Source organism: Delphinus delphis, chromosome 7, assembly GCF_949987515.2.
Source record: "Delphinus delphis chromosome 7, mDelDel1.2, whole genome shotgun sequence".
Classification (NCBI taxonomy): Eukaryota; Metazoa; Chordata; class Mammalia; order Artiodactyla; family Delphinidae; genus Delphinus; species Delphinus delphis.
The window spans coordinates 70091767-70111015 of NC_082689.1; the positions used below are offsets into that span (position 1 = coordinate 70091767).

The window sequence follows — 19249 nt, forward strand, 5'->3', positions numbered from 1 at the left end:
GATGTCTGTAGTTTCCAGAGACAGCACTAATCACCACATTTTAATCATGATAAGCTTGAGTACAAATGCTTCTTCTGTACAGAAAGTGAGAAGACAGTGTTCTTCAGGTTGCTCTTCTCTTAGAGTCAAGGTGATAACCTCTAAAACATGACCATACTGTCACAATGTTTTAAAAAATAGAAAGGTATTTGAAAATAGTTATTTTTAAATCTGTGAACTTATTTCTATTTTTAAGAAAGTTACCATTATCAGAGTCCCTAGGCATGAAATTATAATGGACAGATAGTTTGCCACCATGGTTAATAGCTGCTAAGCTTAAAAAAAAAAAGGAAAAAAAAAAACCAAAAAACACTTTACCTTCTCTTTCATTACAAAAACAAACAAATAAACAAAAAACCTAGAGGAGTGGTTCCCAGATTTTGCTACACACTGGAATCACCAAGCAATCTTTTGAAAACACTGATGCCTAGCTCTCACCACCAAACATTCATATTCTGATTTATTTGGAATGGGGTGCAAATCCAGACAACAGAATTTCTAAAAGCTCCCTTGGGGATTCTACTGCGAAGCCACTGACCTAAAGGACCTGAGATGCTGATAGCCTCTTCCTGCATCCAGCTGTGTTAGTGTCAAGAAAGGGCAAGAGGCAGTTCATACAAAGAACCACACCAGCAAGTATGGGCCTGCTTACCTCAAAGACTAGAAGAGACCTCGATTTCAATAGATCAATATGCTTAGAGTAAGTATGTTTGCGTGTTAGAGAGAGAAATGTTAAATGCCAAAAAAAATAGTCTTAAATAAAATCTAGCAGTCTCAAAGAGAAAGAACTTCAAAAGATTTTTAAATTGCAGATCATAATGGAAAGAATACTGTAAATGACAGTGTCTCGATTTTTATATCAAAACATGCTTTATACCATACATTCAAGTAGGTTATTAAACAAGAAGTGATTCACTCTATTTCACTAATCCGTATATTCTGCGATTCTAGAAAAGAAATATTTAAATGCAGAGATATAAGAGGAAACTGAGGAGGTTACAGGCTAGTCAAGTTAACACTATTACTGTGGCAATGCTTCTCAAACTTCAAGTCACTGTCAAATTTACTAGGTCATAACCAAAATTTTCTTTTCAATAAAGTTGACCATAAAAGAAAAAATATTAGAGTGTATCGAATGTGGTAAAGTTAAATGTTTTGGGACACTTGTATGTGTCTATGTGTATTTATTTATTACTGCGAGTCTCAATTTAAAAATTTTAAAAGACACTGCCCTAGAGGTCGTTCTACTGCAGCTCAGAACATCTGAACTCAAACTGCAGAGAAAATCAGAGGTCCAAAAAAAACAAAGTTCTTTAAAGCTGGAAGATACTTGAAAGATTTGCTTATCATTTCATTTTACGAATGAGGACATTGAAAATCACAGACATAAAATGTTCTGTGTCCCATTTTTTTCTACTATACCTTAGGAGTCAGGTTCCTTTGAGACCTATACTTACAAAACAAATTGAAGGCAGTATCATGCATACTACATTGGCTTTGACACCAACTACAGATTTTCAGTCATATCATGTGAACACTCCTTTGACACGGTGGCATTTTCACCAACTTATTATTCAAATGCAAAGTATACTGTGTGCAAATTAAATAATAAAGTCTCTTGATTCTAGCGCTCAGAAGTATAGAATTCTTTTCATAGATAGGAGATTATTAAACGGGTACGTATTCAGGCTCCAGTAAGAGATCGTCATAAAGCACACGATTATGACAGTGCCTAAGATGCAGGATACAAGGCGCATCAGAAATTCCCCACTCATTATTCTTGACTTTACGTTCTCGTTCTCTCGTTTCATTATGGTGTTATACACAAACACACACACACCCATTTATATTTTGAAAGATTACTGTAGAGAATCTGTAAAAAGAATTGAAAATGAATTTAAAAATCTGTGTAACTTTAAACTCCAGAGCAAAGAGTTTCCTAAAAAGTGATGACGCAGGTAGAACTGTTTCTCATAATCTATAAAGCCTGAATCTCTTAGGTTTGGTACTTTATTTTTTGTAACTATGTAGAGAAAGGGCTGATAGTGATGTCATTTAACATATATACACTATCAAAAGTAAAACAGATAGCTAGTGGGAAGCAGCCGCATAGCACAGGGAGATCAGCTCGGTGCTTTGTGACCACCTAGAGGGGTGGGATAGGGAGGGTGGGAGGGAGACGCAAGAGAGACAAGATATGGGGATATATATATATGTATAGCTGATTCGCTTTGTTATAAAGCAGAAACTAACACACCATTGTAAAGCAATTATACCCCAATAAAGATGTTTTAAAAAAAATGTAACAGGCTACAAAAAATAAGAAACCATTAAGCAGGTGAAGGTTGTTAGACAAATGGGTGGAAGGTATGTATTAGGAAAACTAGTACCAGATCTTCTTTTTCCCACCCCATTCTTCCATAACAGATGTCAAGCAAGTTTTCTTGGAAGAGGTATATGAGGGCATACCCTGTGAAAAGCAACCCTATAGAAACGTAGAAACTGCATAAACAAATAAGCAAGCAGAGAGCCCCATGAAAGAAAAGCCGGAGGAAGGAAGGGAAAGTGAAGGAGTTGCAGAATCTGCAGAATTAGCCAAAGGGCTAATTGCAGAATTAGCCAAAGGGCTAATTATGATGTTTAAATAGCTAAGAGAATAAAGATTAGTCTATAACAAGGCCATTACATTTGGTTAAGGGCACACTGGTAAAGGTAAAAAAGATTTTAATGTCTGTGCAAATGAGGAAGCTGAATTGAAAAGGATCAAAGAAAGCATTGAAAGATGGGTCCTAAGTACAAAAGATGGCAGGGAATAAATGGAGTGCCTCACATAGCTAAGAATGTTAGGGGTAAAAAAGAGAACAGAAATACCAATAAAAGAAAAATACTGTCCTTTCACACAAAAAAAATCCAAGATAAGAGAATAAAGTGAATATTGAGAGAAGTGATTAGAAATATATAGGGGAAAAAAGCACAAAATAGAAAACCAATGTGGGAGAAGTTAAATAAAAAGACATATTGTATCTGATATTTGTCCTGAAAACTTTACAACTGCTTTTGAGGAAAGCATAAAAATTCTGATCTGAAAGAAACTGATGAATCAGGCATAGATTTTATAAAGACTCAGGTTCAGGGTGGTAGCATGAGAAGGAAGAGTAGGTTTAAAAAAAAAGTTGTTGGCAAGAGAGTTGACAAGGGCAAAATGAGTGTCAGAGAGACAGCAGAGCTGGGGGGAGGAAAGAACAAATTTGTTGAGGAGGAATCAGTATGTCTCTTTGACTTTCTTCACAGGAACAAAGCAGAATGTGAGCATAAATTAAGAGAGTGAATCCCAAAGGTGAGTGAGCTCTAAGGATTATTTAGAACACAGTCATTAAAAAAAAAGCGCGCGTGCGCACGTGTGTGTGTGTGTGTGTGTGTGTGCGCGCGCGTGTGGGTGGCTGGGTGTGTAGCAAATTAAGACAGAGGTAGGAAAAAAAAGATTTCATTTGAACATAATACACAGCATTCAGTGGTAGGTAAACTGTGAAAGGATAAGTCCTCATTACAGCTTCTGTTTTTTTAGGAAGGTGCTGAGTAGTAAACATTGTTATTATTTGGTAAAATTATATCCAAAATTATACAATTCAAACTAAAAAACAAATCAGTTATAAAAGTACTAACCACCTTTGAAACATTTTTTATTAGAAATAATGGTTTGGCCTTTTGTAAATTTCCAACTGAGGGAGCCATTCAAAATAACGAATCTATATGATAACTGAGACGGTCTCATAAAATATCATTGTTGATTGCGGATGGCCTAAACTGAATCTATCTAACATGCATGTGTATTTCATTCACTGAAGTTCAAGGATGTTAAACTTAAATATATATGTGAGTTTCATCCGTAAATAGAAAGATTAAACTATTGAGAAGTTATAATTACACAGAATAGCCTATAATTTGACTCTATTACAAAGGGGGAGAGATGATTTTGCTAATTCATGTTTTAGATACAAAGAAAAGAGCTTCCAATGCAGAGTGAGAAAAACACATCCCAGAGCCTAAAAAGAATAACCTTTTGTTGATAGAAGACGGCAAATCTTTGAATGCTCACAAGTATGCTTATCACTATTCAAAAAGGATATTTAAAACACACACACACACAACTCAAACACACATATCTGAAACGGTAGTGCCTTCTATCCACTTTCAAAGGAGGCCTTACTTGTGCCCACAAATGGCAGCCCAGTAGGCAGTGACATCAGACCTAGAAATGATGTGGCCTGTATAGTATGCAGTGAAGTGCAGTGCTCTACTTGTTTGCAATAGTTTTATTTTTCGACTAGTTTTTATCACACTTGGCATGAACAAGGGAACATGTGCTTTGCTAAATTTGAACTTTTAAGATGAGACTGAATTAACTGAGAACCAAAAAATTGCCTCTGAATTATCCTAAGATTGAAAAATGCCTTCCCCTTCATACTAGGAATGACAAAATAAAAGAGAAATACACCTTAAAAGTTGAAAATTGAGCTAGGAATATCCTTTCAACCAGAAAGTTCAATTAACTTGCCATTTCTTGAAACTTAGTGTATATGTATACACATATATAATGCATGTATATGACGTATATATACTAAGTAAGTATAACTTTTGTCCCCAAACTTAAAGTTAACCTTATATTCTTTTTTTTCTACTAGTATTGAAACAAAATATATATTAGCCAAAATGTTAGCCAAAATAACCAGAGGCATATCCCTAGAGATGCTCTCCCTTCATAAATTCCATCTTCCTCCTCATGAAAGGTTGGCCAAGATACATAAGTATACATGCTTTGTATATAAAATGAGTGCCTTGTCATGCAGATATTTTTAGAGTTGAAATCCAAAATAATTTTAATATAAAATTCAAGTTATAAATCACAGGATATGTTCATAAGGAACCTAGTGATAAGTAATAGGTCAAACAACCTGAAAGAATCAGCTTGTGGTACAAGTTTCATTGCATTAATAATGTCACAGTTAGTGTGTTTATTAAATTAAGTATTACCAGCAAGGGTCTTCTAAATGCCACGTTCCTAATACTAGACCACATATTTATTTCAGAGTTAGCACAGGAAGATGGGGATCTATCACTAGAAGGTCTATTAAGCCATGTTTTTTTTTTCCATTGCTTTAATGGAACTATTCAAATCAAATTTTTCACACTATGCCTTGAACACCACTGCAAACCATACTGTGAGTGTAAAATACATGCAAGGCGGATATAATCAGCTCAGATGTGACCAGTGACTTGTACACCATCAAGTTTACTTTATTGTGAAAGCAGTGGGGTTTTCTTTCAAGTGAATATATTTTTAAATACGTTGCAACCTAACTTACAAGCTGAAGACCAGAACCAGGAAGACAATACAAATCTCAAAGCAACTGAATTAAATCAAATATAATGCAATGCCTAAAATCCTACTTTGTAGGATTTTTGTCTCTGTCTTCCTACTGCCTACTTTGTCTCTGTCTTCCTTGACTCATCTTGTTCTGGCAAAAGAAAAACTCACTGTCCAAAAGTAAATCTTGCACTAAAATTGTAAATTCAATAAATCAAAGAGATTCAACTTGCTTAAAAATTCTCAGCTACCTTTTCAAAGACTGATTCTACTGATATTAGGATGAACATTTACTCTTTAAAATATTAAAATTAACCAAGCAATTGCCCACATACCAGCGTAAATTAAATATTTAAAAAACTGAATGCTTATCACTGGTCTTTAAAGTTGCTGACTTCTTCAAAGTAAGTTTGCCTAAAAATGAGAATAATTGTTACTGTTTCCTATGGAGGAATCTAGATTGGTTTGTTTTCACACAGGATCATAAGCTCTGCGATTTTTCCTATCTCCATGGCTAAAACGCATACATGATAAAATAACTCATATACGCATAGAAAAGGTGCTGCACCAGAGGACAGGCAGAACATTTTATAAAAATCACTTATGTACACAAATACGTTGCCCAAATACTGCTACAGTGCATTTTAAATTCCCCGAGAATGTAAATAGCCTCTGCTCAACAAGGCTTTTGTTCCTAGCCTGCACCCTAAACAGCAAGTACAACATCCTTGAAAGCTCACTCCTAAAAACATAAATACTTAGCATCACAAAAAAAAGGTGGGTCACAGTGAGTTTTAGCAACAGGATTTATAAGAAAATGTAACTGCAGGAGGTAAGATGGTTCATAAAGTTCTCCATAGACCCTAAATTACAACATTTTAAGAGCTCGGGGGATGTTAAGTCAGTCCTAAAGAGACAGAAACGACCTGATTTTTGGAGCAAACCCAGTAAGTTTCTGCTAGGCCTACAAAGGCTTTCACGCCCTAAATCCTAGTGGGTTGCCCGGCTTGGGAGGGCCGCACCCAAGGCCAGAGTCAAGGCCGCGAGCCACGCTGGACCGGACTCTTGAAGGGACAGGAGAACCGCCTGGACTCCAGGTCTGGACCTACGCTGGGCCCCCTGTCTAGACGCGCGGCCTGAATCCCTGCCTGCGTTCCTCGCCTGGACTCCCGGCCTGGATCCACGGCGGGGACAGCCAGGACGCAGCCGCCCCCCACCGCCACCCAACGGCGAAGCCAGAGAGCCTGGGCCCAGGCTCAGCGGCACAGACCAGGCCTTCGGAGCCGCCCCACTGCCGGCCGAACTCGTGCGGATGTCCGTCCCCGCCGGCCTGGGCTCCCGGACGCCCTCGACCGCAGCGCGCTCTGTGCCCGCCCGTCGGCCACCCTGACCCGCGGCACCAGCTCGAAGGTGAAGAACGCAGGGCGCAGCGTCTCTGGGCTCGAGCGGCGCCTGCCCGCCGCGCTCGGCCCCAAGCGGCTGGTGGGCAAGGAGCTAAGATGGCGAGGGATGCGAGTGGCGGGAAGGCTGGAGCCAGAATAGAATGCTAGCCGCACGCTCGCCTTTTTTTTCTTTCTTTCTCTTTTTGAAAAGACACTTTGGAAAACTGGGGAAATCTGCAGTTTACGGGGAGGATTCGTCATCCTTCTCCGTCCCTCCCCTGACTCCTACCCTCACGGAGGTAAAAAGGCAACTCGAAATCTAACCCGGGACGCGAACTCTGGTTCCCGCAGGCCCTCCCAAAACGAACTCTGATTTCCTTGGAATAGCAGCAGCTTCTCCGACACATTGACAGTGTCACTTCACTAGACACCCAAGACTCCTTGGAAGCCAGGAGAAATGATCATGCTTGCAAAGGACAGGAAAGCACACTGCCTCCGAGAGGAGCGCGGAGCTGCAAATTTACCTCACGCTGACTCAGTCCACACAGCAGATGGTGCAAAGCTGCAAGGGAAACGACCTCCCCAATTTTTTTAAGTACTTCCTAATAGCAGCTAAGTGCGTCTTTCAGTACCGGGCACTACGTTCCTGTGAAATCTATCCTCGGCTTCTAAGAGCTTCGTTTCCGCACATGACACCGACTCCTTTGTTCGCGGTGACTCTGACCCGAGGGCGGCAGGTCTGGCCGGGCGCCGCGCTCCGACCGCCAGGCTCACTCCCGGAAGCCCAGCGCGGCCCCCGCTACCCCTCGCCCTCGGCCTGGGCGTCCCCGGGCCTCCCGGCTGCACGTGCGCCTCCTGCTCGGCGGCAGCGAGGTCGCAAGAGCGCAGGGCCAGTGGGTGATTGCAGGAACACACTGCTCCACTTCACTCGCCACGCAGGCCCCCTGTTTTGTGCTTTTTGTCCTCTTGTTTAGTTCTTAGGTGTGGGAACGGAGAAACACAAAGGAAAATCAGTCTTCGCTGTTCTATGTGGCAGACAAAACTCCGCGGAACGCCGTCTAGTGGCGAAATCGCCCAGGGAAGGCAAATCGGTCTTGTTCCCCCCACCAATTTTCACTTTAATTGGAACTTTGAAGCCTCTTTGCATCTGTCAAATTGCAAAGGGGATACACGACCGTCTCTGGGTGGTGGTAAATTTCGTCCCATAACCTGAGACTGGCCCAGACTAAGCAAGAAAGTTGAACCATTCTCCACCTCTTTCTTGGATCTCGTTTCTCTGGACACAAAAGTACAAAAATCGCTTCTCCAGGAGGTAAAGGCAGAGCTCTGCGGACACCTTGACTAAGACGCAGCGACCCCCCAGCTGGAATATCCACATTTCTGTATTTTTTTTCTCAAGGGATGGGGATCTGGCTTGGGCAGGACTGGCACAGGAGTTCCGTTGTAGAAAAGACGGGAGTGGTGCCCCCCAGATACCTCCTAAAGCAAGTTTTAAGCTCAGTGGTTAAATACCGACCTTTCACGAGTTTGCTCTATGAGTCCTTCCCCCCCTCCAACCCCTCCCAAATCCCCCCAAAACAATCCACTCAAGAAATGTAGGCCATCCTGTGTATTCATTTACGGATTCACCACTCAACTCCAAGGCCTCGTATTTAAGGACCGGAATTTTCGACATCTGCCTAGAGCTGCGGTCAACAGCCTATTTTGACAAGCATTTAAATCACACCCTTTTCTTGCCCAAAGCCTCCCTCCTGACTTTGTGAAATTTAAAGAAATTCTAAATTTCGTATTGAAGACCCTCCTTTTCCTGCTCACGTTATTTCCTACTTAAAGATATAAGGAAGTGTCTACATTTTCCTGAAAAAAAGAAAAAGTGCAACAAAGTAAAACGACTCACAGGGAACTAAGTAGTTGTAAATAAGAGGAAAAAAAGTAATTACTGGTAGTGCTATAAAACAAATTTAAGAAGAAAACGGGAGGCAGTTTCCACTAAACAGACTGCCCCATATTGGAGTAGGGACAGGCTATTCTTCCTTAACCCTTAAAAATAATCATCTACAATTAAATTATTTTCAAACTGTAAACTGCTTTCAAACACCATAGCATTTTACCAGATTTATTTTACTTGTTATACACAGACGATACAAACGAGCAAAAAACAAAACGTTTCTCAATGGAGTGTGTACTTGTATAAATTATTCAGTTCACAGACAAAACGAAACAAATATAAAAATCACAACATTAGATTTACAGAAGAGCCAAAATATACACACGTTTAGACCCTGAATTCCTATCAGGAAAAAAAATCCCCCCAATGGACTGAATCTAGATTGAATATTGTGTATGATGCATATTTCACATTAATTTTAAAATACAAAAAAAAGTATAGGTTTGCTACACAACATTAGAAATCCTACTAATCTATTTTCAGGGGGATTAGTGCTCCTTATCAAATATAACAAGACTTAGTGGGAGGGGGAAAAACAGTCTTACTTGCATTAATGCTAGTGTTTTCCCAAGGAAGTCAAATTGCAGCTGTTTCTAGGTGTCGGGGAAATCATTTTCAAAACTAAAATGCAGTAAAATATACAACTCACACAATTCATCTTCACTAGACTACACTATAGTTAACCAACAATTCAGTCATCTATATCATTAGTAGAATATTCATTACAAAGATTTACAGCATATAAAGGTGGAGGGGGGAACTGAAAAGATACTCAGAAACAGTTTGTCAGCATATGTGGCACCTGCACAGACCAGTAATGGATTTGGCACTTGGGGAAAAACAAATAAGGCAAAATAATATTGCTGATGTCGAGCTATTCTATTTAGAAGTAAGGGGTAAAAAACATATAATTCCAGTTAGCTTTGCTTTGCAGGCATCATGCCACTTAATCGACTTGCCTATGAAAAGACACCTATCCTTTACAGGTGTTTGGTCAGATTCTCCTTAGCTATTTGTGTGCAGTAGGGCAGAGTAATTATTTCATGCAACGGATTGAGGAGAAGTGAGAAACCCATCATTATCTAGTTTTTCAAGTTTCAAGTTTTCAGAGCCTCTTAGAATATTGTTAATTATCCCACCAGAAAAAATGTTAAAGGGGAGGGGGGTGGAGAAAAAGGCAAAGAAAGGAAAAGAAATGAACGAGAAGGTTAAGCATGAACTGGTTTTGTGCCTTGACGATGAGAATAAAAACTAGCCATTCGTTACAGTAAATTAACACTATATACAGTCATTTCACAGGCTTTGCTCCACTAAAATTATTAACATCCCTACCATCCATCCATCCATCCACTCGGGGATAAGAAAGGACGCGCTGGGGGGTCCAGGTTCTAGAGTCAACATCCTACGGTTAATGGGGAGGCCGAGATTTGGCGGGTCGGAATAGCTGCTGCCTGACAGGACTGCCCAGGTCTCCTAAAGGTGAAGAGTTTCATTACCAGAAAGGGAAGGAGAGGGTGAGAAAAAGACGAGGGGAAGGGGAATTGTTGGGAGGATAACTTCACAGAAGGTTCGGAAGTAGGAAAACCAAAAGGTTTACAGCCAAGTTGAAGGTCGGTGCGCTAATTGCGGAAACTGCTGTGCAAAAAAAAAAAAAAAGAAAAGGTTAAAATTACACTCGGAGACCTGTACTAATCCGCTGCAGACGGTGTTCGAGGGTCAAACAAACTGAGGGGGCGCGCGAGTGGGGCGTGGGCAGGAGGCGCAGGGGGAGAGGCGCGAGGGGCTGGCGGGGGCCCGGCCGCGGCGGGGCGCGGGGCCGAGGCGGGCAGGGGCGGCCTAGCTGTGCGAGTAGAAGCCGTAGTAGCCGCCTATGTCCTTGGCGCAGTTCTTCTCGCAGTCCCGCTGGGCCAGCACCTCGCTCTTGAGCGGGGACGAGCTCTCGGACACGGGCGTGTCAGCGGGCGAGATCCGCCTCCGTTTGGCCTGCTCGTAAATCCCCGAGTCGCTCGAGTCGATGGACTTGATGGAGGAGGGCGTCTCGATCCAGCTGGAGTCGGACAGGTCCTTGGGCTTGGCGTCCTCGGCGCCGGGCGGCAGCGGCGAGCGCTCGGCGGCCAAGCCCTCGGCCTCCTCGCCCAGGTAGGGGTTGGCGCCGGCCATACGCGCGGCGGCCGCGGCGCTGTTGGGCCAGCAGGGCAGCACCGAGCCCGACTTGGCGCCGCAGTACTGCGGGGGGCTGCGCGCGCCCCAGCCCGACGGGTCGGCGTAGTAGCCGAGCGGGCGGCCCGTGCAGCCGGCCGCCTGCAGCGGCAGCGCCTTCACGCCGGCCGCCGCGTACGAGAGCAGCGTGGCCGCGTTGCCCGCGAAGTCCGTGGCCGTGTCGTAGGCCGAGGCGGCGAAGTCCAGCCGGTTGTTGGCCGGCGTCACAAACCAGCGCTGCGGCGACGGCGCGCCCGGGTCCTCGGCCTGCTGCGGCGACAGCAGCCCGTTGGTGTGCGGCACGCTGCGGTCCGTGCCCGGCCCGGGGCCCGCGCCCGCGCCCGGGTGGAAGCGGGCCTTGGCGTAGTTGCTCACGAACTGGTCCTGCAGGAAAGAGCCGGCCATGGCGTAGCGGGCCCCGGGCACGATCTGCGAGCGCGGGGAGTCGTTGGGCGAGGGGGTCAGGCGGTCCATGTCGCAGCCAGTGTAGATCCTGCGAGGGAGGGAGAGAGAGAGAACCGAAGGGTGGCGCCAGGTCCCTTCGGGGGGCAAAAGGGAAGGCCACCCCTGGTTGCCCACCCACACCATCTCCACGTGTAACCTGCCGCCGTCCAGGATGGAGACAGACAAAAGGTCACAGACCTGCATCCTCTCCAAAATAAATCGTGAAATTATAAAGGAATCAATCTGTCTATTCAGGGACCTAAAAATGATACAGGTGAAGAAGAAGGCTTCCCTCCTCTCTTGCGTTCTCTCACCAGGTGCACAGGGGGCCCGAGAGAGGAGCACAGCAAGGGATTCTCATCCCCCTTCTCCACTGTATGTGTACACATTATGGCAGATTTACCCAGGAACTAAGGTGTTATTTGCCCAGTGGGCCTTTCTTCTTCGGTGAGAGTTTCTGAGCGAAATTTCTAAACAAGTCACCCACTTCCACCCTTTTAAGACCGCTTTCCTCCATTTGACACACGCGCGGGCCCCCCAGGTACTGACAAGCATCGGACTGGTTTTCGCCAGTCTGCTGAGACCCGGGAGGGTTACTGCTGCAAGCCTCCGCAGGACTTACTGTCTTGTTTTCCCCGTGTGATCTTTCAACCCCCAGCTCCCGACCACTAATACAAACAAGAATTACTACTTGGAAACAAAGTCATCAATCAGTAAAATTCTTTTGCAGAGAAAAAGCATTCTTTACTCTGACCTTCTTTCCCCAGCTTTTGATCTGTTACTGGTTAAAAACAACAGCAACAACAACTTGGGGGGCAAACTCTTGAAGTACAGTTATCAACCTCCCCCAAGCAGTCTCCCACTAATAATAGCTCATCCTTATACAACTTGATTATGTGTACCAGGCACCCTTGTCTAGGACTGTACAGACAGTAATTTATTTAACCAGCACAACAATTTTCCAAGTTAGGTACCATTATTATCCCACTTTACAGGTGAAGAAACTGAGGCAAAGGGAAGTTAAATAACTTGCCCAACCCCATACAGTAATTGTGTTACTAAGAATTACCTTAAAGAAAATAGTCAAAGATTAGCTCTAGGCCCTGGGCCTAGAAAATCCCATTCGAATTGAGAAGGAACCAGAGATTGGATCAAGATTGGTCGAAGTATTTTCTCATACACATACACACATGCCTCCCTTTTTATTTAGCTCACACATAAATGTTTTAATCTTTAATCAACAGACTGTTTTGAAAGAGAGCCTCAGTCTTGTCAGACCTCAATCCTTTGGGGAGGAGATTCCCTGGTGAGTGGCCAAGCAAACCCCCTGGCCCCCCTGAACTCTTCATTGCTCTCCCTGTTTCTCCAAAAGTGAGCCAGGCCCAAATAACCGACATTAACAGTGGAAAGGGAGTGTCATAAACCATTCTACTCTTCTCTAACCCATAAATGTCTAAGATAACCACTTGTACAGTTAAAGAAGCTTTTTATGAGAAATATATAGTGATTTAAGAACCAAATGGAGTGTTTTTTTCCAACAGAAGTCAGCCAGAAGAGGGGCAAGTGAGTGTCATGCTGTGGCTGCTCAGGTGCAGTTTGCTTACTGCACAAAATTTCCCTCCTGAAATTTAAGTCCAGCCTCAAATAAGAACAAGTAGAGGGAGGCAGGAAGGGAACATAACCAGCAAGGTGCAAATACCCTCTCTGTTTACCACCACAATATTTTAAAAAGAAAAAAAAAAACAACAATCTGCAAAAGATACAGTTTATATGCCCATCCAGGTCCCAACCCACTTGGGATTACTGAATTGATTTGTGCAAAATAAATGCTTTGGAACAGATGTTCACAGCAGAATTAAAAGCTCAAAATCTACAAGACCCCCTAGTACAGAGACCAATATCTCTGGTCTCATGGGCCACACACTTTCCACTGTGCTGAGCCCACCTTTTTTAGATTGTGAGGAAGGACTAGAGTAGCCAAGTTTTTTTTTCCTGGGGAATCATACTGATGAGGCTTGCTTCCTTTGGACCACTTTTGAGGGATGCACATGGCAGTTACAGGCAGTACCATCCATGACTGTCTTTTCAATTTGTTATAAAAATATCAGGAGGGAAGTTCGGTATCTACCTGAAGATAGCCACTTGTCTCCTCCACAAATTTAATCTATTCCTAGTCAAAGACAGATTCAACTTTGTAGTTCTATCCCAAGCACTTAATGCAAGCCATGAAATTAAAATGTATGTATTCTTCCCTTCTATGGTAAGAAAAAAATGAAGGGATCACCATAATCCAGATTTAGATTTTGCTATATAACTCTATCTGAACTCCTAGGCACTATACCTGGGCTCTGAGGAAGAACGCTAGAACAAGCCCAGGAAGTATTCAGTTTACACCTACTGTTGCCCCCAGAGGACAGCATTTTGATAGAAAAGACATGGAGTAGGTAAGTGATGCCTGGAGAAAAGGGAACCAACACATGTAATTAAAACGCACCTAGATAAAAACGATAACAGGAAATATTTTTCTTTCGAAGCATAAATAATACACAGCAACAGAACCTGGGTCCTTCCCAAAGCCTGAAGTGACTGCAATATCGGCTGTGCTCGTGAACTTGCCTGTAGTGGGTGCACATTTTTATTCAGTCCATAGTAAACTTGCACAGGAAAAGCTATTACACAAAACTTGGAAATGGGTAAATAAAAGTCACATATGCCAAGGAGACTGTAACAACTGCCAGAGCCACATGCACTTTCAGGCAGACTCGGGTGGTTTCAGACACAGACAATCTGAGCTGAGCATCTGCAGTGCCACATACAACTCGCGCACCCGGGAACCAGGGCGGCTTCCCCAGCCAGCCAGTCCCCGAGCCCCGCCAACAACTTTGTAATTCACGCAAAAGCTAAAAATAGGCAGAGGAAACCTTTCACCAAAACCACAGAAGTACTAAGCCAGGTCACCAGAGAGAAGGGGAGCCGACAAAAAGGAAAGGAAAACCTCGAAAACAACCCTGTCTTCACACTTCCTAGCTTCCAAAAGCCTTGTACAAAGCAATGCACCTTTGACCTAAAGCCCAATTCCACAAATTTGAGAAAGTGCAAAACTACTTACGTGTCATAATTATCCCGAAATCCTTTTGCAAAGGGGTTGTGATCTATTTTCAGTTGTGTAATCTGGAAAAGAGAAAAAAAGATTAATACGATTTTACATTCTATACAGAGGATTGGGTGTTTAAGGATATGTCATCTGCCGCTTTTTACAGGGGCTTACGGCCCACAATTTCATTAAATAGCAAAGTTTCCCTAATTGAAAAATTTGAGGGAATGGGTGGAAAGGAAAAAAAAGAAAGTATGATGAAAGTTATGAGGAACATGTTTAAATTAATGGTGACTAAAACTAAAGAATTGCTTTCAATTAGCTCTCCCATGTGTTCTAAATTGGTTCAAATGCTCATTTTTTTAAAATGCTTGTTACATAATGCCCTTACTCAGGCAAAAATCTTTAAGGGGCACTTGAATTCATCACTAAAAAATGTTGCGTATCTTAAATGTTTCATCATATTTTTTAAAATTGGTCGCTTTTGATACACAACTTGAAGAACCCACAAGCTGCATCTTAAAATCAGTTTTGATTTAAAATAAACGCATATTTTTAACTTCTAATATTTTCATTTAAGTTTTTAAAAAACACCATCAATTCTAGTAGTCAAATCAACAGTAGTAAAATAAGTTTCTGCAAACTTGCAAATGCTTAAGTTCAAACTGCTAGAAAACTCACTTCGTAGCCCCCAGTAATTTATTGTAGGTTTTAAATATATGAATGTGCGTTTCTTTTGATCACCCAGAAAGTGATACTTGAAAACTAAATAAAAATTCCCAAGAGGCCCGAGAAATTCTGGTCACCTTAAAGGTGGCCCGGGTGACCCGCGACGGAGACGAATAGGAAGCGTTTTCCCACCGGCTAGGTGTTTAGGGAAGGTGCCCAGCAGGCCCCTAGCCCTACGCCTAAAAGGCGCAGCAGAGCCAGCTGCGGCAGACGTTAGTGCCAGAGCGGGGGATGGCCGAGGGTAGCGGCGCGGGCCTGGAGAAGCCGGTGCCGACCGCCGCGCGCCCAGCCCCCAGGCCTCCTTACATCGGTGTTCTGGTAGGCGGTGACGGCGATGAACTGAGTCTCGGGAAAAGTGAATGTCTGCACGCGGCCGGGCTGGCTGGTGTCCTCCGTGCCGTCCTCGTTCACTTCCACCACATGCAGGCGGGGCTGGTACTTGTGCAAGGACTGCAAAACCACCATCTGTCCGGCGGAGAGAAAGGGGAGCGCCGGGCGGCGCGTTAACGCAGCCGGCGTGCGCGGGGCTCTGCGCCGCCCGCCGCGCGGAGGCTGCAAGGAGCCCGCCGCCCCTAGTAACTGATAGCGGGCCTCGCCCGGCTGGTGACTGGCTGGCGGGGGCAGACCAGCCCTCGCTGCCCGGGAGCACGGATCGCCCGAGCACGGGAGGAAAACCAAACCCGACCGCCCGATCCTCAGGGCCCTTCTCCCTGTCCTCCTTTAAGGAGAAACAAAGATTTTCACAACCTGCAGATCCTGCGCGTTTCCTTCTCAAAATCAACCAAGTATTTGTACTTGGGAAGGTTGGGAACTCGGGAATTGGGCGAGAGGGGGGGAGAAGAACAACTTTGTAGATTGTTTAATATAATTTCGGAGGATGGAAATAGAATTTTTTAGAAGTCTTTTTAATGAAGCAAAGAAACGTGTCCAGTTTCTCATGTTGGTTTAAAGTGATGAACTGGATCTTAGGGAGGGACGAGTATGTATAAGTGAGTGTGTGTGTGTGTGTGTGTGTGTGTGTGTGTGTGAGAGAGAGAGAGAGAGAGAGAGAGAGAGAGAGAGAGAGAAAGAGAGGGAGAGAGAGAAATGAGCGCTTGAGCCACTGACCTGCCCATTGTTGTTTGAAGCTCCTTTGTTGTTTGTAAGTTTTAATTTTCCAAAAGAGATTTCTTGACGCATCCAGTGAGCCCCCGTGTTGGGGGAATCCGGATGCATATAGACCCGATTTCCTAGAGAAAGAAACAAGTTGTTTACATGTGCCCCGGGCACTGCCCAGTCTTAACTCCTCACCACGTAGGACACACACACATATACACATACGCACACCCCTTATTCCACTGTGAGGCCCATTAGCTGGGGCTTTTTAGGCCGTGCTTTCTTCCTATTAACTGGGATGATTAAAATTGCTTTTGCATAATCCTCCCCCTTCTCGCGGCTCAGTCTGTCCCCCTATCCCCCTTGTTTGCTTTTAGAAGTCATTGGCCGATCGTTTTAAAAGTCGCTCGAGCCAGTCCACAAAGGCTTTAATTAATCATTCTCACCTAAATAAGTGTCAGGAAAACGTGTTAATTGGAAGGACTTGCCTTGCACATTGGTGTCCGCTTTGCCGCAAGGAACCCATTTGCCTCCTTGAAACCTCCAGTGATTGGGATCCGCCAAAATCACATCCACAAAAATATTGTAATGAGCCGTGGGATCGAGACCAGAAATGTTAAAACTTAAAAAAGGAAACATGCGCCTATTTAAATTAGGAAGGGGGGAGAAAACAAGGGGGAAAAACATAAATGTTAAAGATTAAATGCAAGAAGCGAGGCGCCAGATAGCAAAGCAAAACTTGTTCTCTCAGCGTCAATGAGCGAATGTTTGCTGGGTTGGAAAAGGGGTGGTGGCGGAGGAAAAGAAGTGGGGCTGAAGTCGGGGAGTCGGCAGGTAGCACTGCCCAGCTGAAAAGCGAGATTGGCGACCCGAATCTCCACCTGTCGGTGCATCGGGCGTTGATGCGTCCCTCCCATCTCCCGGCCACCGGCCAGGGCTCTCCCCCTCTCTCTCGCTCTCCTTTCTCCGGCCACTGACTGGCTCTCCGACCACCTTTCTAGAGCGGGACCCCCCTCCCCGACATCACCGCGGTGGCTAGACCTTCCACTTTCCGTTTTTCCAACACCAGCCAACTCTAGGACGCGCCAGAGCGCCTTCCACTCTGCTCCCGACCCCGAATCTTCGCTGCCGCGGCGGTCACAAGCCGGGTGCACTTGCCCCCGGACCGCGCCTGGAGCAGCGGCAGCCAAGAACGTAGCATTACCTGCCCTGTTTGGTGATGATCATCTCCGTTTGGTGCCGGTGAAATTTCAGCCAAAGGGGCCTGTTGCACAGGTACACCTGCGCTTTGCCGGGCACCAGCCCGGGCTGCGTGGAGGAGAACTGGTAGAACGGGGCTCCTTGGTAGGAGTGGCCGTACTGCTGTGGGTAGGGGTAGCCGGCGGTGGGGTAGCCCTGCGGTGAGGAGTTGGACAGGAGGCTGTTGTAGGCTCCGTTGGTGATGACCGGGTGGTGGGCCATGTAGCGGCTTGGGCTGCCGATGGAGAAGGCGGGGTGCGCAGGTCCGTGCTGCCCGGCGTACGGGAACATGGCACTGGGAGCAGTGGCCGCGGACTGTGGCTGGCTGGACTGAGAGAGGAGGTAGCGATCTGCAGCAGAGCCATCGAAACTGTGACGAAGCTCAGAGACCCCGTCCAAGACAGGAGAGAGTTTACTTCTCTGGACGTCCCCTGGTGAGTCCTTGGAGTCAGGAAAATTGTCTGTATCTGACTGATTCGTCATCCCCCTGGTAATTTTTTTCAGAGGTGAACTTCTCTCCAGGTTGTCAGTGGTCGAGATAATGGGATGATCGTGCAAGACGAGCTCAGATCCGCCTGAATGTGGGTAGCTGCTGCTCACATTGAGAAATTTCTTGGAGAGCATGATAGAAGGAGAAAGGCAGTGCTCCAGCTGCATAGCTCTGGAACCTGAACACTCACCCTCCTGTCCCTGGTTTTTAAAGTCCTATTTATCATAAACTAGAAATCCACAGACCCCCTCACTAGACAGAAAGCACTTCAACCAGCAAATGCTTCTCAAAGGTTTGATTTACTTTTTTTTTCCCTGGGAGAAGAGATTGGCCAATTGACACTATGCAGCAATCAGAAAAGGCTCACTTTTGATCTTGCTGCTTGTGCAGCCGATGAAACGGCTCCTGCCATTGGTTAACTGCTGACAGTAATTTAATTAGATAGACATTAATTAGGATAATCACCTGGCTCCTGGTCGCTGCGATCATGGCAAACTGAAGGGGATGATTTTATTGTTGGCTTGGGGGTGGGATGGGGAACGTGTGTTAGTTTTACGTGAGCACTGTTGTGTCACCTTTAAGCTTTGTGACCACTGCTTTAGGAAGATTCAAAGATGTGCAATTTACTAAACATTTTCCTACCTTCTCCCCCCACCTCCCTCCTTTGGAGCTGAGGGGCGGAGGAGGGAATTCAACGATGCTAGGAGATTTTTCGGATCTGAATGAGCCAAATATTCAGTTGAATGTAACGATTTCAAGTGCAAAGTATACAAAGCGCGAGCCGGTGGCCTCTTCTCGCCCTGTAAAAGTTCCAGAGTCTGTCTTTTCCAGTTAATACAGAAGCACAAGACACCTGACCCAGTCCTTTGTGAGCAGGTCCTGTGTGTCCTCCACGAACACCCCCACCAACGCACACCTTTTAAACTACATACATACATAAATAAATCACTGCTGCTGAGAGCCACCTCCATGAGAGAGAGCGGGAAGGGGGAGTAGTGGGGGAGAAAGGCAAGCAACTCAGCCCCCCCATCCACCCACCTCGGGAAGGTTCGGTTTCTTGGTTGAGCACAGAAACAGTGACAATCAATGATCTCCTTTTTAAGTTTTGAAATAATCATAAGCTGTCGGGCTGAAGTGCCTTAATGTAGTTGCTGTGATGTTTACGAGGTCTTCCCTAAATATTTTATCAGCGAGCTTGGTTGCAGATTATCTGAAGAGCATCTAA

General features: G+C 44.8%; 1 protein-coding gene across 1 annotated transcript; it reads right to left on the reverse strand.

The window, feature by feature from the left end:
- Positions 1 to 8883: 8883 nt before the first annotated feature.
- Positions 8884 to 18191, reverse strand: TBR1 (T-box brain transcription factor 1). The gene is made up of 6 exons (XM_060015696.1): positions 17500 to 18191; positions 16784 to 16938; positions 16308 to 16429; positions 15507 to 15665; positions 14487 to 14548; positions 8884 to 11426 (listed from the first exon to the last, which is right to left on the reverse strand). Exons 1-6 carry the CDS (start codon positions 18189 to 18191, stop codon positions 10571 to 10573), a joined length of 2046 nt encoding a protein of 681 aa, XP_059871679.1. The 3' UTR covers positions 8884 to 10570.
- Positions 18192 to 19249: the final 1058 nt, after the last annotated feature.

Coding starts and splice junctions, on each gene's coding strand:
- TBR1 (XM_060015696.1), bottom strand. CDS start 18,191: ATGCAGCTGGAGCACTGCCTTTCTCCTTCTATCATGCTCTCCAAGAAA. Junction 16,430..16,783: donor AGCGGACACCAATGTGCAAG/GCAAGTCCTTCC, acceptor TTCTTTCTCTAG/GAAATCGGGTCTATATGCAT. Junction 15,666..16,307: donor CTTCAAACAACAATGGGCAG/GTCAGTGGCTCA, acceptor TCCGCCGGACAG/ATGGTGGTTTTGCAGTCCTT.